The sequence below is a fragment of the Grampus griseus genome (genome assembly GCF_964374135.1).
Source record: "Grampus griseus genome assembly, chromosome: 8".
NCBI classification, from domain to species: domain Eukaryota; kingdom Metazoa; phylum Chordata; class Mammalia; order Artiodactyla; family Delphinidae; genus Grampus; species Grampus griseus.
This window is the reverse complement of record NC_139002.1, coordinates 22,781,169-22,798,593: the sequence shown is the minus strand read 5'-3', so window position 1 is coordinate 22,798,593 and position 17,425 is coordinate 22,781,169. Positions and strand designations below refer to the sequence as shown.

Here is a 17,425-nt window from a genome sequence, read left to right as displayed (position 1 = left end):
TTATTTTTTCCACATAAATAATCAATTGCCCTAGTACCATTTGTTAAATGATCCATCTTTTCTTTATCTGTAATGACACTTTTATGATTTATACACACCTGTGTGTATGTGTGAGAGAGAGAGATCTTAGGCTCACTTGTCTGTTATACTTTTTCTGTTTTTTTTTATTTTTGCCAGTAAAACACCAATTGGATTTCTGTAGTTTTATGCACAAGTATTGATAGCTAGTGGGGAAGTTCCTCCTCTTTTGTTCTTCAGAATTGCTTAACTATCCTTGGCCTTTTATTTTTCCATACTAATTTTAGGATCAGCTTCTCAAGTTCCATAAAAAAAACCCTTTCAGGATTTTTATTGGGATTTCAGTGCACTTATAGATTAATTTGAGAATTGCCATCTTCATACATTGAGTCTTACCATCCATGAAACTGGTATATTGTTCCTTTCATTTAGGTCTTCTCTTACTCCCTTTAAAACAGGTTTTCAATTTTCATTTTCTCTATAAAGCTCTTGGGATATCTTTTCTTCTTTAGATCTGTTTCGTTTTTGTAACTATTAAAAATGGCGTCATTTTTCAAATTAAAATTTTCTTTTTTTGCGGTATGCGGGCCTCTCACTGTTGTGGCCTCTTCCGTTGCGGAGCACAGGCTCCGGACGCGCAGGCTCAGCGGCACAGCCGCTCCGCGACATGTGGGATCTTCCCGGACCGGGGCACGAACCCGTGTCCCCTGCATTGGCAGGCGGACTCTCAACCACCGCGCCACCAGGGAAGCCCTAAAATTAAAATTTTAAATCGGTTTACTGGTGTATAGCAACATCTTTAATAACGTATTGTCAAAGAACATTGTATGATAGATTCTTGATGTCTGTTGAAATCTGTTCTGTGGCCTAGTGCACAGCCAATGTGTTCTTGTTCCATGTGTTCTTGAAAAGGTTTTCTCTTTAATTTTGTACAGGGTTTTGTATATGTTCATTAGGTCACCTGTAATCGATTATTCACTTGTCTGTATTCTTACTAAATGTTTTCTGCTTCACCTGTCAATTAGTATTATTGTGGATTTGTTTATTTCTTCTTGTCATCCCGTGATCTTTTGCCTTACACTGAGTTCACAATTATTATAGCTTCCTTGTGAATTGTTCCCTTTTTACTATTATGTAATAACTTTTTACCCCTGGTAATGTTTCTGCCTTAAAATATATTTTTTTCTGATATTCATAGAATTTTCTGTTGGTTTACGGTATGAGTAAGGCAGCAGTTAAGGATGTGTTTAGCTGCAAATAACAGAAAATTTCACTACAGTTTTTTAAACAAATGTTGGGGAGGTATTTTTTCTCAAATAACAAAATCAGAGATTGATGTGGGTCCATCAACAGTTGATATGGTTCTATTTGCCATTCACAGTGTGGTGCCTCTCATCCTCTTGCTTGCGTTCTCCCTAGGAGGTTTTGTGGGAAGGGGGTGCGGGGCTGTGGGCAGAGGGGAAGAGCAGATAATGGGAACGACCTGTTGTCAGTGTCGCACATGGTATCATACCTGGGTTAGCATCTGTAGAATCTTAGTCCCATGTTTGTAAGTGGTTTGCTGTTTACACACAGTTTATGAAAGTTATTTAGTTAGAAAGATGGAATCTTCTCTTTCTACAGTAAAATGTGATGGTTGTCTTTACCAAGTGAAATCACCTGAAAGAAAATGCTTATGCAGTCCTCTCTTTAGAGCCAGAAGCAGTTAAATTCTTAAGTCTCAGTAAACCAAATGTCATAATGACTAGCAAAGCATAATACATTTAGATCTCAAAGCATTAATGCAAAATAAAAATATACTTGCGTCTTAGCAAGTTGAGTTTTGTATTTAGGAATAATTAGTATATATATTCTCATGAGAGAATGCCATCATTTTTTTATTTTTTATAAATTTATTTATTTTATTTATTTATTTTTGGCTGTGATGGGTCTTCGTTGCTGCGTGCGGGCTTTCTGTAGTCGCGGAGAGTGGGGGCTACTCTTCACTGTGGTGTGCAGGTCTCTCATTGTGGTGGCTTCTCTTGTGGAGCACGGGCTCTAGGGCTCTCGGGCTTCAGTAGTTGTGGCATGCAGGCTCAGTAGATGTGGCTCGCAGGCTCTAGAGCATAGGCTCAGTAGTTGTGGCGCATGGGCTTAGTTGCTCCGCAGCATGTGGGATCTTCCCGAACCAGGGCTCGAACCCATGTCGCCTGCATTGGCAGGCGGATTCTTAACCACTGCACCACCAGGGAAGCCCCAGCCATCATTTTTTATATTTCTTCAGAAGACTGCTTAAATTTCAGTATTTTCCATGAAACCTAGCATCACTCTGTGTCATTTGCTGGGGCATTGTTGAAGCCATCAGGTATCCCTTCTTTCCAAGAAAATGTGCCTCAAACTCCCCCTTCCCTTATCCCTTTCTCTGAGACTTTCAGTGCATCTGATTTCAACTCTAATGTTGCCCCAGACCATTAGGACAGGTCTATGGAACATAAACAGTTTCTGAGGTTTGCATTTATAGCCTTCAATACCTATAAAGCAAGTTGGTCTATTTCTGTTTTGTCCTTCAAACATGAGTAGTCATATTTAGATAGTTTTAGTGCTTCCCAGGGGACCACTAGAACAGTATATTAATATACCTAATGTTTGATTTGTGCTAAAAGGTAACAGAGCATTTACTTACCTTATTCCATTCAGTGCACCTTAGCCCAAGAACAAAGAATATCTATCTCCATTGTAGATAAGAATGGAGCCTTCAGTGCTCAAACTGTAAAAAAGTGTACTTATTGCATTCAAAGCAGAAGACTGTTTCTTTTAAAACATTAGAATAGTGTTACTTTGAATTATTAGGTTAAAGTACACAAGCAGAGCCTGGTGCTAGATAAATATTTATTGAATGACTACACTTTTAGTTGGGCATTTTCTTTTAGGCACTAAAACTGCTAATCCAATTTTGAATGCCCTTTTGTCATCATTAATCCTTGTGCAACACAATATTGTTAAACAGAAACCAGGTGTCTTTTCACTGAAGGACGGAAAATGTTTCTTGTATGAGATTAAGCATTGAGTTTTTCACTTGAGTGCATGTGTGTATGTTGTTTTACATTGGTCACCTGATAAATTTTGTGCATTGCTTAATCACTGGATTGAAATATACACATAGGAACTCTTGAAAAGGAAGAGTTTTTAGAAACTCTTAAGTATTCCATTCCACTGTTTTTACAGATTTTTTTTCTATGTGACTTCTTTTTTACATTTGACTGAAATTACTCTCATTGTGGCTGAGGCCCGTTTTTCCCTCTCCTATCAAAACGAGCTTGTATCTTTCTAACTAGTTAACCTTTACAACCTCACATTTGAAAACTCAGTTTTCTTTATTCTTCACACAATAATCATCCCAGTTTTCTTTTTGTTCTTCACAGATTTTTCACTCCTCGGTTATCTTAATGTTTCTCTGAGCCCTAAAACTCTATCTTAAATTTGAATTTCTTATTAATATTTTAATTATGTTATCACATCTGTTTACAAATTTGAATTAATGGAGTCAAATTTAGGTTTTGTTGTGTTTTAAGTGTTCTAAAATAATCTTTTAGCCATGGAAACAAAGAAGTCTTTTCCTGCCGAGGAATAAAATTAGCAGTGGATTGGTTTTTGGAAAGAGGCCACAAGGATGTTACCGTCTTTGTTCCTGCTTGGAGGAAAGAGCAGTCCCGACCTGACGCGCTCATCACAGGTGAGCCCGCAAGCTTCCGTGTGTACCTGAGCCAGTGTCTTGCTGAATAATCTGTGTGTCTGCTTCTGTTTACTAAGTTTGTGTGACTGCCACATTCACTTGGGTGGAACATTAAAGTTATTTTCGAGTTTAAAAACTATTGGGTTATGTTAACTAAACAGTAATTCTTGCTACATAAGCCAGTTCTTTTTTTTTCATTTGGAAACTTTTTACTTCAAATTTTGTAAAAATTCTGACTTTTAGAGACATGCTAGGAGTCAAGAGGCCTAGATTCAAATTCCAACTGTGCTAGGTACTGTCCATGGCACTTTGAGCAGCACATTGACCCTCTTTGGACCCCAGTTTTCTCATCTGCTGTATGAAATTAGGTGGTAATCAAATTCTAGTGACTGCAGATCAATAAAGACCTGTGAGATCCTGGGAGCATGCTGTCTGGTGTCAAGTAGAGGAAATGACTCGATCCCAATAAAGTATCAGTATTTTGCATTATCTTGTAATTTTTAAATGTATGAGTTTCAGGCAGAGGTGTCCCCTGTAACTGTTAATTATTGCTGCCCAACATTTTGCTCAAGTCAGTGATTCTCAACTGGCACCCAACCCCTCCTGCCCCTCTCTTCCCCAACATTAACAAAACTGAGGAACCTGTGTGAAGAAAACAACAGCACTTGTCAAATCAATGCAATCCCTATCAAATTGCCAATGGCATTTTTCATAGAACTAAAAGAAAACATTTTACAATTTGTATGGAAACAAAAAAGACCCAGAATAACAAAAGCAATCTTGAGAAAAAAAAAACAGAGCTGGAGGAATCAGGCTCCCTGACTTCAGACTATACTACAAAGCTACAGTAATCAAGACAATATGGTACTGGAACAAGAACAGAAATATAGATCAGTGGAATAGGATAGAAAGCCCAGAGATAAACCCATGCACCTATGGTTACCTCATCTATGACAAAGGAAGAGAGAATATACAGTGGAGCAAAGACAGCCTCTTCAATAAGTGGTTCTGAGAAAACTGGACAGCTACATGTAAAAGAATGAAATTAGAACACTCCCTAACACCATACACAAAAATAAACTCAAAATGGATTAAAGACCTAAATGTAAGGCCAGACACTATAAACCTCTTAGAGGAAAACATAGGCAGTACACTCTTTGACATAAATCGCAGCAAGATCTTTTTTGACCCACCTCCAACAGTAATGAGAGTAAAAACAAAAATAAACAAATGGGACCTAATTAAACTTAAATGCTTTTGCACAGCAAAGAAAACCATAAACAAGACAAAAAGACAACCCTCAGAATGGGAGAAAATATTTTCAAACAAAGCAACTGACAAAGCATTAATCCCCAAAATATACAAAGAGCTGATGCAGCTCAATATCAAAAAAGCAAACAACCCAATCAAAAAATGGGCAGAAGACCTAAATAGACATTTCTCCAAAGAAGACGTACAGATGGCCAGCAAACACATGAAAAGATGCTCAACATCACTAATTATTAGAGAAATGCAAATCAAAACTACAATGAGATATCACCTCACACCGGTCAGAATGGCCATCATCACAAAATCTACAAACAATAAATGCGGGAGAGGGTGTGGAGAAAAGGGAACCCTCTTGCAGTGTTGGTGGAAGTGTAAATTGATGCAGCCACTACGGAGAACAGTATGGAGGTTCCTTAGAAAACTAAAAACAGAGCTACCATATGACCCAGCGATCCCACTACTGGGCATATACCCTGAGAAGACCATAATTCAAAGAGAGACATGTACCACAGTGTTCATTGCAGCACTATTTACAATAGCCAGGACATAGAAACAACCTAAATGTTCATCAACAGAGGAATGGATAAAGATGTAGTACATATATACAATGGAATATTACTCAGCCACAAAAAGGAACGAATTTGGATCATTTGTAGAGGTGGGGATGGACCTAGAGACTGTTATACAGAGTGAAGTAAGCCAGAAAGAGAAAAGCAAATATATATTAACGCATATATGTGGAACAACCTAAATGTTCATCAACAGAGGAATGGATAAAGATGTAGTACATATATACAATGGAATATTACTCAGCCATAAAAAGGAACGCAATTGGATCATTTGTAGAGGCGGGGATGGACCTAGAGACTGTTATACAGAGTGAAGTAAGTCAGAAAGAGAAAAGCAAATATATATTAACGCATATATGTGGAATCTGAGACCAATGGTATAGACGATCTTATTTACAAAGCAGAAATAGAGACACAGACATAGAGAACAAACATATGGATACCAAGGGGGAAGTGGGGGGGTGGAATGAATTAGGAGATTGGAATTGACATATATACACTATGATACTATGTATAAAATAGATAACTAATGAGAACCTCCTGTATAACAGGGAACTCTACTCAGTGCTCTGTGGTGACCTAAATGGGGAGGAAATCAAAAAAAGAGGGGATATATGTATATGTATAGCTGATTCACTTTGCTGTACAGTAGAAACTAACACAACCTTGTAAAGCAACTATACTCCAATAAAAATAAAAACAAATGGAGTGACCACCCACGATGTACCCCAAGGGAAGATTATTTTATTTTTATCTATAATTATTAAATTTTATTAAATTAGAATAAGAATCCATAGACAAGTTATGGTGGAACTCAGAGCCATGGAATCAGACCCTAGCCTATATAAACTGTAGCGTGGGAGGGGTGGGCATAATTCAGTTGGCCGTACCAAGACATTGGATAACTCTTTGGAAAAAATATACATATTTAGATCCTTATCTTACACCATATAATGCAGATGGTTGAAGAATTAATTGTCAAAAATCTCCATTAGAGATTATAAATAGTCTTTGAGTGGCTGGGGAAGACCTTTCTAAAATTAAAATTTTAGAAGAAATTGTGAAAGGAAAGATAGATTTAATTGGATCAAACTTCTGTATTTTGGGACGTTCTCTTAACAATGAGAAAATTTTTTTATTTGCTTAAGAAAAAGTACAACAAATAAACAAAGAATCCATGTCCTGAACATATAAAGAGCTCCTACACACTGATAAAACAGTATATAATTGGTAACGTAGTAGGAATAGACAGTTCACGGAAGAATGCAAGTGCCAGATAAGACGAAAAAGTGTTCAACCTCATTAGTAATTAAAGAAATGAAAAAAAAAATGAAAAAAAAAAGAAATGAATATTTTAAAAACTGTTATTTTTTTACCCATCAAATTAGCAGGGATTTAAAAACTGATAATACTCAGTGCCCAGAGGGAGTTACTCCTATACTGATGTGGAAATGTAGATCATTACAACCTTTCAGGAAAAGTTTGATCTTAAAGTGTAAATACTTGGATCTACTAGTTCCCCTTCTAGGAATAATTCCGCAGAAAATAAACAGAGGTACAGGCAAAGATTTTAGACCACAAATACATCCAGTACAATATTAGTTAGAAAAAAAAATGGAAGAAAAACATACATTCATTAGAAGAATGGCTCAATAAATAAGTATATATCTATATGATAGAATATGTAGTATTAGAATATTTAGGCAGAATTTTTAATGATCTCAGGAAGTGCTATCTTACGTAAAAGGCAGCCTTTGTTATTGTGTGTGTGTGCACATATACATACATACATACATATATACACATGTGTATAGAAGGAAAAAATACACAGAAAATGATTAGAAGGAAATATGCCAAAATATTAACAGTAATTGCCTCTGGGTCATGTCCTTATGATCTCTTATTTTCTCCCTACTTCTTACTTTTTCTTACTTTCCCAATTTTTTACAGGAAACTACAATACGTTAATAATCAGGGAAAAGATAAACTGAAAAAGAAAAAACAATGTTTAAACACGTAAATGAAAGCTTCTTGAGTGTGAAAGGAATATGAGATCAAGAAGGGAAAATGGTACTACTCAGTGTGAGATGTGGCTGAGTTTAATTTTTAAAATACCAGCACGCCAGGTCTCTGGAACTCATCAGTATGCAGTTTACTTTGTAAAATGTGTACCACTGTAATCAGAGGTTGTTAGGTGTTTTCTCCCCCAGGTAATAATTCTTTTGACTAAAACCCTCAACCAGATAATGCCTGGTAAATTGAATAGTCCAGTCTGTTTTCACCATACCAAAAAAGAAACTTGATAAGAAATATTTTAAAGTTCTCAGTATAGATTCAAACTAGCGCGTTAGCCAGGCTTCCATTGATTGAATAAATATTTAACAAGCAAGCACGAGGCTATGTATCAGGTACTGTGCTAGGAACTAGAGATTCAGTTAACTTACCAGCTAGACTGACTTCATATTTATTTAGGTTAGGACTATTTATCCCAATTAATTAGCACTAATTTTCTTCCTAATTAGTGTCCTTTTAACCTCCTTAGCTGGTAAAGAAATGCAAATTAAGCAAGATGGTGATGACTATTAGGCCACCACCTCACTCCTCCAGTCGCTTCCAGGATCCAGGCATATCCTATACAAATAAACACAAATAAAGGGCCACGGATTATGCATGAACATGGACAGTGAATAAACTGGAAGCCCTCAAAATACACATCTTTAAGTAGCTTACATATTCCTTTCACAGACATTTATTGAGGATCTACTGATGTGCTAATATGTCCTTGTGCTGAGTGCTGATGGGCACACAGATAAATGAGCCACCTGCCCTCAAAGTGTTTGTTAGGGGGCACACAAAATAACTATAATATGGCAAATCCTGTGGCTGAGACTGGGCTTTTGATTTTGTATTGGTTTTCTGTGATTTTCAAAAGATTTTCAAAAGAGATCAATAATTACACGCATCTATTAGGCAAAATCAAGTTGAAGGACACAGTGTTTATTGAGAGCTTGCCCGGCACTCTACTAGGTGCTTTTACATGTGATAACTCATTGACTCCTCATGGCCTACAATCTGCATTTGAGGACATGACAGAGCAGGTTCAATAAGACCACGATTGCCAGATAGAGAAAGTGGCAGAACCTGAGATTTATCCACGAGTTGCTGACTTTGACATTCATATTTCTTCCACTTCTACTCTGCTGCTTTCCTAAACCAAAGTTCTGGTCTTAATGAACTCATTTGTCTGGAACGTCATGAAGTCTGTATGCCAAGCTGACCCATGTCACTCTTCCTTCCCCCTCCCCCCGCACCCTGCTCATACTTCTCTTGTGGCGATCACAGCCCCTGCTCTCCCAGTTTACAGGCTCGTCCGGCCCAATAACTTGAGGCCTCCTTGAGGAGAAAGTGTTCTTCATCTTGAGGGCCATTGACACTTAGACAGCACATACCATAGAGTAGGCATGTAGTGATCATCTGCTGAAAAGAGAGATTTTTTTTTTTAATTAGTAACTCCAGTTAATAAGCATTGAGGAGAAGTGAGCCTTTGTTTTAAAAAATTCATGACATCTGTCAGCTTATACCCAGCACTCTGTGCCAGAATTTACAGGGGTGGGAAGTCAGGGAGTGGAAAAGCAAAGGTAGGAAGGACGGCATGGTGAGGAGAGAATTTTATCATTAATCAAAATATGAGTTCTGGCACCTTTTTTTTTTTTAAAAAACCACTAACAAGTCAGTAGAATTAGAAAGTACTGAAAGAGTGTGCCCACCAAAGAGAAAATGGGCATTCCCCTACCTGTCCATATTTAATCAATGTCTGTTTTCCCCATATAATCACTTCTAATTTCTTATTCACTCAGTCCAGCCCCACAAGACTGCTGGCCTTTGTTAGCACCTGCTTCACAGGAAAGGACACAGAATGCAGAATAGCCATGTCCAGAACAACAGTTCTGACCTCACTGCCTGCTTCCTTTTTGAACCTTCTGCATCTTAAGACTCTTCCCTTTGCTACCTCCACCTCTTCTACTTTTCAAACTCTCCCACCATCACATCCACTAGTTAGAAAACGAGCACTACAGAATAAACAAATTTGGGGGAAAGAATCTGTTGCTCACACCGGAACCCAACACACCTGCTTCATTAGGATGGCGTAGTGCTAGGGATGTGTGAGAAGTTGGTTCACAGTGTAGAGCTGCGGGCTCCAGCTATCAAGCAAAAGCTTTATGTAATGAAAATCAGAATTTGCTCAGTCATGTTCAGGTTTTATGCTTTTAAACTTTTCATGTTTTTCAGGTTCACTTTTTTGGCTATTTTTTAAACCTTTTTTATTGAAAATCCTGAAGAAAAACTATTACTGGGAGTTACAAATTTGCTACATCTACAAACTGTAAATCATAATCCCTAGTTAAGTGGTTACAGGTATCCAGTTCATGTTATAAACACTCACTTTGTATGAAGGTTGCGAGATGTGTTTTGTATGTACTTATTACTGAAATTCTACCCTGATTATTCCTGCAGATCAAGAAGTTCTACGCAAATTAGAGAAGGAGAAAATCCTGGTGTTCACACCGTCCCGGAGAGTGCAGGGGAGGCGAGTGGTGTGCTATGATGACAGGTTCATCGTGAAGCTGGCGTTTGAGTCGGATGGTATAATTGTATCCAATGATAACTACAGGGATTTGGCAAATGAGAAACCAGAATGGAAAAAGTTCATAGATGAGCGACTATTAATGTATTCATTTGTCAATGACAAGTAAGTAAAACCACTTACTTACAGTAACACTGCTTCCCTGAAAATATAACTATCCCTGGGCAGCTGCTACAGAAGCCCTCTCTCTTTGCCACTGACCAGACCTAAGACAGTTTCTTCCAACCACTGATGTCCCCACTAATCCTCAGTGAGAGTAAGAAAACGGCAGAGTCCTGCCTCGGGAGGCCCTGTGTGAGTCGCAGGCTGCCCTTCCCCATAAGTGACTAGCAGAGCAGGTCTTCTGCGGCTGAGTGACTGGGAGTAACTGACACTGGGAGACTGGCCATCTTCAGAGGATGCAGATGTAGAACATACTGACCGCTAGAACCCTGCCTTTTGAAATCGACTTAGAGCATTGAGAACTTACTTCAATATACGATTTTTGAAATATATGATTTTTAAAAATTTAAAGCAATATAAGACTAGTCACGATTAAGTTGATGAATGGACAGATGACATGAACAAGATTGTCTCCTGAGAAATAAGTACCCAAGGATCAGTTCACCCACACAGTTCAAACCCATGTTTTCCAAGGGTCAACTGTATTTACAAATATGTGGGAAAGGCTCACCTGTTGATCATCAAAAATGCAAACTAAATCTACGAAGAGTATATTTTTTCACCCATTTAATTCATAAAATTAAAAAACTTTTTTGCATATGCCTTATGCCGATGCAGGGGACACGGGTTCTGCCCCGGTCCAGGAAGATCCCACATGCCTCCGCGGAGCGGCTGGGCCTGTGAGCCATGGCCACTGAGCCTGCGCGTCCGGAGCCTGTTCTCCGCAACGGGAGAGGTCACAACAGTGAGAGGTCCGCGTACCACAAAAAAAAAAAAAAAAAAAAAAAAAAAATACCCTCTCAAACCAATAATCTCATTTCTTAGAGTATATAATGAGGAAAAAAGGAAGCCCAAATATGTTCATTTCTGTATATTTATAATCGCAAGACTTCAAAGGCAACTAAAGTTACTATAGAGAAAACAATTAAATTGCAATACATCTCCTAGTGGAATATTATTCAGCTATTCAGAATTATGATTATGAAAACTGTTAAGAAACATGGAAAAATATTTATGTTAAAAAGACAAAGCATAAAATTACATCTGTGTTTGTAAAGTGATATGTACATACAGGAAAATGACTAAAATGCAACACGTAACTGGAAAATAATTGTGTTAAGATTGTAGGATTGAGTGATTTTGTCTTCTATTTTTAAACTTTTCGTGTTGCCATATTGTTTTTATAATAATCTTAAACATCATAGTTGCTAAGTGTTATTACTCAGGCATGTTGACACTCCCTTAATAGTTCAAACATTATTCACATTTTATGGGTAAACACTTGGTTTATTTCATGTTCAAAGAGTGACATAACTAGTAGTCAAACTGCAATCATAACCTTGTTACAGTATTCATGCCATGAATTCTTGCTTCCATTGGACAATCAATCCAAAATAATAAGTTTATTTCCGTAAGATTTTTTTCTATCTCAGCTGAGAAGTACCTTATTATAGGGGGCAGAGAATGAATGTGGAATTAGACAAATTGAATCTTGACTAGGCCATGTGAACAGAGATAAAAATACTCAATTCATCTAAGCCTAGATTAGAAAAGTGTATTCATCTGTAACGTGGAACTAACACTTCAAGGGTAAATTGTGAGGATGAGATGTAGTGACGTGTGCAGGGTGTCCAACATGTACTAGATGTTTGGGTAGTTTCAGTCTTCCCGTTCCTCTCTCCCACCTCTCCCTTCTGTCCCTCAGCTGATCCTCCTGGCGCCCACCTGCCTCATATTGCTTCACAAGATTAATGTTCATAAAACTTCTCCTAAAATGTCATTGTAGTCATTTTCTAAAGTCCTTACAAAATTCCAAGACTAAGAAAAGGAAGAATTAATTAGAACATGGTAGGCTCAAAACTTACTTGAATTAAAACAAATACAGGTTCAGCTTGAAACATTTTAATTTTGTTTTCATTAAGAAAAGAAAACTTCCTGTACTGTTTTTTTATCCTATCAATGTTTTATTATCTTTTTAAATTTATTCATTTATTTTTGGCTGTGTTGGGTCTTCGTTGCTGCATGAAGGCTTTCTCTAGTTGTGGCGAGCTGGGGCTACTCTTCGTTGTGGTGTGCAGGCTTCTCACTGTGGCGGCTTCTCTTGTTACAGAGCATGGGCTTTAGGCGCGCAGGCTTCAGCAGTTGTGGCACACAGGCTCAGTAGTTTTGGCTCACAGGCTCTAGAGCACAGGCTCAGTAGTTGTGGTGCGTGGGCTTAGTTGCTCCGCGGCATGTGGGATCTTCCCGGACCAGGGCTCAAACCCGTGTGCCCTGCATTGGCAGGCGGATTCTTATCCACTGCGCCACAAGGGAAGTCCCTATCCTATAAATGTTGAATCAAAATACTTGGATTAAAATTTCAAAAAAATACCTTGGGGTGAATAATCTTTACACTCTGTCTTTAGAATTAAATTGTCAGCCTCCTACTTAGGTATAATTTTGTATTATATCCATGACAGGTTCATGCCCCCAGATGACCCTCTTGGCAGACATGGTCCAAGCCTGGATAATTTTCTGAGGAAGAAACCTATTGTTCCTGAACACAAAAAGCAGCCTTGTCCATATGGTAACTTTCTTTATGAGTATTTAATACATGCCTTTAGAACACAATATATTGTTAAACTTTTGCTGTTAAAAATAAATTTGGATGGCATATAGTATGTGGTTCTTTTGAATGTAATTAAATTTAAGAAAAAGTCTATGTGAAAAAATTATTACTTTTACCTAGCTGGGTTCAACACATATGCATTTCCCTGAATTAAAACATGGTTTTGGTTAACTCTACATGAAGTAAGTTTTCAGGTAGATAAAAATTTGGAGTTCTTTCATCTAGCTACACATCAGATTAGCTTGGTTTTTTCACATCACGGCAGTACATTATGTTCTGCAAAACAGAATGTCCTACTGATTGCAGAGTCATAGTGGAAGAGAAGAGGCAGGTAGGAATTAAGGACACAGGGTATTAACCAAAACTCTGGAGGTGATTGTTACTCATTCAGCCAACTTTCTTATTGCTCTTGATAGTGCCGACGGGGGAAGACTGAAAGGCGGCATTTCTCAGAAACAAGTAGCGGAGTAGCAGTGAGCACAGCTCTCATTTCTGCCCTTGTTTCTTCTTCACGTTAAAAGAGCAGTGCCACACTGGGTGTCCAGGGTCTGATGGAATGAATGGCCCTTTGCCTAACTGATTTTACTCTTCACAGGAAAGAAGTGTACCTATGGACACAAGTGCAAATATTATCATCCAGAAAGGGGCAGTCAGCCTCAGCGGTCAGTGGCTGATGAACTGCGTGCCATGTCTAGAAACACAGCAGCCAAAACTGCAAATGAAGGAGGACTGGTGAAAAGCAACAGTGTCCCCTGCAGCACTAAAGCCGACAGCACTTCCGATGTTAAGCGAGGTGCTCCAAAGAGGCAATCGGATCCAAGCATAAGGACTCAAGTCTACCAAGACCTAGAGGAAAAGCTTCCCACCAAAAACAAACTGGAAACCAGGTCTGTACCTTCCTTAGTTAGTATACCGGCTACTTCTACCGCAAAACCCCAAAGCACTACATCTTTAAGCAATGGCCTTCCATCTGGAGTTCATTTCCCACCTCAGGATCAAAGATCACAGGGACAATATCCTCCAATGTTGATGGCAACCAAAAATCATGGAACGCCAATGCCTTATGAACAGTATCCAAAATGTGACTCGCCTGTCGACATCGGATATTATTCCATGTTGAATGCATATTCAAATCTGAGTATCTCAGGCCCACGAAGTCCTGAAAGGCGTTTCTCCTTAGACACAGACTATAGGATAAGCTCTGTCGCCTCTGACTGCAGCAGTGAAGGGAGCATGAGCTGCGGGAGCAGTGACTCGTATGTGGGGTACAGTGACCGCTCCTATGTCAGTTCTCCTGACCCGCAGCTGGAGGAGAATCTGAAGTGTCAACACATGCACCCTCACAGCCGCCTTAATTCTCAGCCCTTCCTGCAGAATTTCCACGACCCCTTAACCAGAGTGCAGAGTTACAGTCACGAAGAACCAAAGTACCATCACAAACCTCCCCTCCCACACCTGGCCGTGCACCTGCAGCATGCCGCCGTGGGGGCCCGGTCCAGCTATCCTGGCGATTACCCGTCTCCTCCGAGTTCAGCGCACTCGAAGGCACCACACCTGGGGCGGTCCTTGGTGGCCACGAGAATAGACAGCATTTCTGACTCTCGGCTGTATGACAGTTCTCCTTCCAGACAAAGAAAGCCTTACACCCGCCAGGAAGGGCTGGGAAGCTGGGATAGGCAGAGCTACGGGATCGATGTGTACGGCTACCGGCAGACTTATTCTTTGCCTGACACCTCCACGCAGCCGTGTTACGAGCAGTTCACCTTCCAGAGCCTCCCTGAGCAGCCGGAGCCCACCTGGCGCATCCCGTACTGCGGAGTGCCGCAAGACCCCCCCAGGTACCAAGACAGCCGAGAAAAGATTTATATCAACTTGTGCAACATCTTCCCACCTGACCTTGTGAGAATTGTCATGAAAAGGAACCCTCACATGACAGATGCCCAGCAGCTGGCTGCAGCCATTTTAGTGGAGAAATCACAGCTGGGTTATTGAAAGATGATGCATCTTTGTGGTGTTTAGTAGTTTTTTGTTCAGCTCAAATGCTGAGGGAGGTTTGCTACAATAGCACATGTGATCTCCTTCTCAGCAAGGAGGTTATATAGTATCCATTTATGTGAAATACTGTATCATGGAATCTGTATGTATAGCCCCACATAGTGGAAGTATCACGGGATTGCTTTACATTCAAACTTTTTTTTAATATTTCCTTTTTAAAGCTATATCCTTGGCTGGAGATTTTTCCAGTTTGATTTATTAGATGTATCTGTGATCTTTGATATTAATCTTTGGTGCATCAGGGGTTTATATGCAGCACTTTTTATCCTTGTTTCATGTTTTATTAACTTGGTGTTTGTCTATCAATTGCAAGCAATTACAATACCTTTAGAATGTTGAACATTTGACTAGACCTAGCAAACTATTTTTTCAAGCCAAGCATAATTGGAAACTTTTACAGCTTTTTAAGTTATTTTTATTTGGGGAAAGTGGGCTTCTTTGTGCTATAATCATTATTTATAGAAACAAAGATATACTACAGTACTGACTTTATATTTTAAACAAAATGAAAGTTACCAGTTTATGTTGAAATGGGTAACAGTATATATTAGAATGATTTACAGTATGGCACTTTTCGTTGTTTTATTTTCGTTTGGATTTTCTGTGTTAAGTAATTTGTTAATTTAATATGGTTGATTTAAAGGAAAGCAGATGCAATCAATGGAAAAAATTGTTTCCATTTTTTTTTTTATAAAAAAGGCAAAAGCCATCAACTGTTACAGTTTAGAGCTTTGTTATCCAGCTATGATGTGCTTCTGGACAGTAGAAATGGAATTGAATTCCTAGACTTCCATTAACCTGTATTTTTTAATGTGTTTGTCTTTTTGTTTTGGGGCAAAATACTGGATAAAATAACCCTTTTGCAGTACTTGCCTGTTTTTAACGAATCTAATTATTCTCAATGCAACTTTTATATTTAATATACCCTTTAGCTTTCCTGCTATTTATCAAGGCTGGCCTGAGGTGGTTTTATGTGTTGAGGATATGCAACATTTATTGATACTGCACTATAGAAATGGTGATGCAGGAGTTGTAAATGGTAACTTAAAATTTTTGTAAAATACTGTATATTTTCCATTTTCCTGAAGGTAGTTTTTTGGGGGGGCCTGTTATATTATTAAGGCCAGATTCTTGCCACAAATAGTGTAGTTTTAGATACAGACTAAAGTCTGTTCTCGTATTAGTAAGGGATATTTCTGGTTTCAAAGTCATGGGTTTTGCTGAGCGTGGATTCGTTTCTGTCGCTGGTTAGAAGAGAGATGATGCAATCAGTGGCAGACAATTGTGTGACTGACACGACTTCACCGCTGCCTCCAGTTTTTGAGTTTTACTTAGTGTAACAGACGCATTCCGATCTGTTTCTGGAGTGTGCCTAGATGCCCTGGTTATCCTTATTATTCTACCTGCTACAGTTTGAAGTAAAGCCCTGAAAAACCAGAAAGTACCTTTTACTGTTGATACAAATTGTATCTTTTTAACTATAAGAACTATTTTGATTTGTAGATCTAGTTAAAACACAGATGTGTAACTATGATTAGACTTTTGGGCAACATTTTATCCCTTATTTAAATACAAATTTTTAAAGTAAAATTGAGGTCTAGAATAGGGTAGAAAATAAAAACAATTTAGGTAAATAAAAGTGTCTGTCTTAGTTTTATATATTAAAATATATTAAATGAATTTATTGGCATTTTCTTTCTCCTAAAACTTATCTAGCGTGAACTTAACTTAAAATAAAGGTAAAATGCTGCCTGAAAATAACGTCCAAGCACCTTTGACTAGGACAACATTTTCACTACTCGTGTGACACTGTGTGTCGCATGAAGTAGGATTTGGGTTACAGTAAATGCTTCTAAAAGGCATTGTGCATATTGACATATCCAATAATCTGAACCATGTTCAGCAAACCTAATTCAGGAAAGTGGGGTTCACAGTCGCTGCTGCCGCCTGCTAGGTGAGGTGCCCCTCGCTGCGCCCGCAGAGGATACGGGCACGGCCGCATGGACCCACCGAGGCGTCCTCTGAGCGACCTGCTCACTTGTGAAATCGTTCTCCTGATTTTGTCGGTCACTCTCTGTAACAAGTTTAATGTAGATGCTAACCCAGTGCCGAAAGTAGAGTTACAAACGTGGAGTACCTTTCATCTCAGTCTTATTCTAAGCTTGCTTTTTTTTTTAGTATGAAATCATTTTTAAATTGTACATGTAGGTTTTGCTTCCATTTTCTTAATTTTTGCATTTGAATTATTTGAAGATTCTGCCAAATTTTATGAAATTTCTTTAAATGAGGTCTTCGGTGAAATGTGTAACACACCCTTTAATTTGACCTCCTCATGTCTGTAGCTAAGTAGCTCTCATTGCTTTCCGGATTTTAGACTATGAAAAAAC

General features: G+C 38.6%; 1 protein-coding gene across 3 annotated transcripts in view; it reads left to right on the top strand.

Moving 5' to 3' along the window:
• Positions 1 to 16,577, top strand: part of ZC3H12C (zinc finger CCCH-type containing 12C) — a gene marked incomplete at its 5' end in the record, with an annotated part of 65,785 nt that extends 49,208 nt beyond the window's left edge. For all 3 annotated transcript variants that reach the window (XM_082660207.1, XM_082660208.1, XM_082660209.1), the window contains 4 exons: positions 3,591 to 3,730; positions 10,084 to 10,318; positions 12,835 to 12,941; positions 13,579 to 16,577. In XM_082660207.1, the coding sequence (XP_082516333.1) occupies positions 3,591 to 3,730; positions 10,084 to 10,318; positions 12,835 to 12,941; positions 13,579 to 14,975 (1,879 nt within the window). In that variant the 3' untranslated portion in view covers positions 14,976 to 16,577. The remainder of the gene's footprint in view (positions 1 to 3,590; positions 3,731 to 10,083; positions 10,319 to 12,834; positions 12,942 to 13,578) is intronic.
• Positions 16,578 to 17,425: the final 848 nt, after the last annotated feature.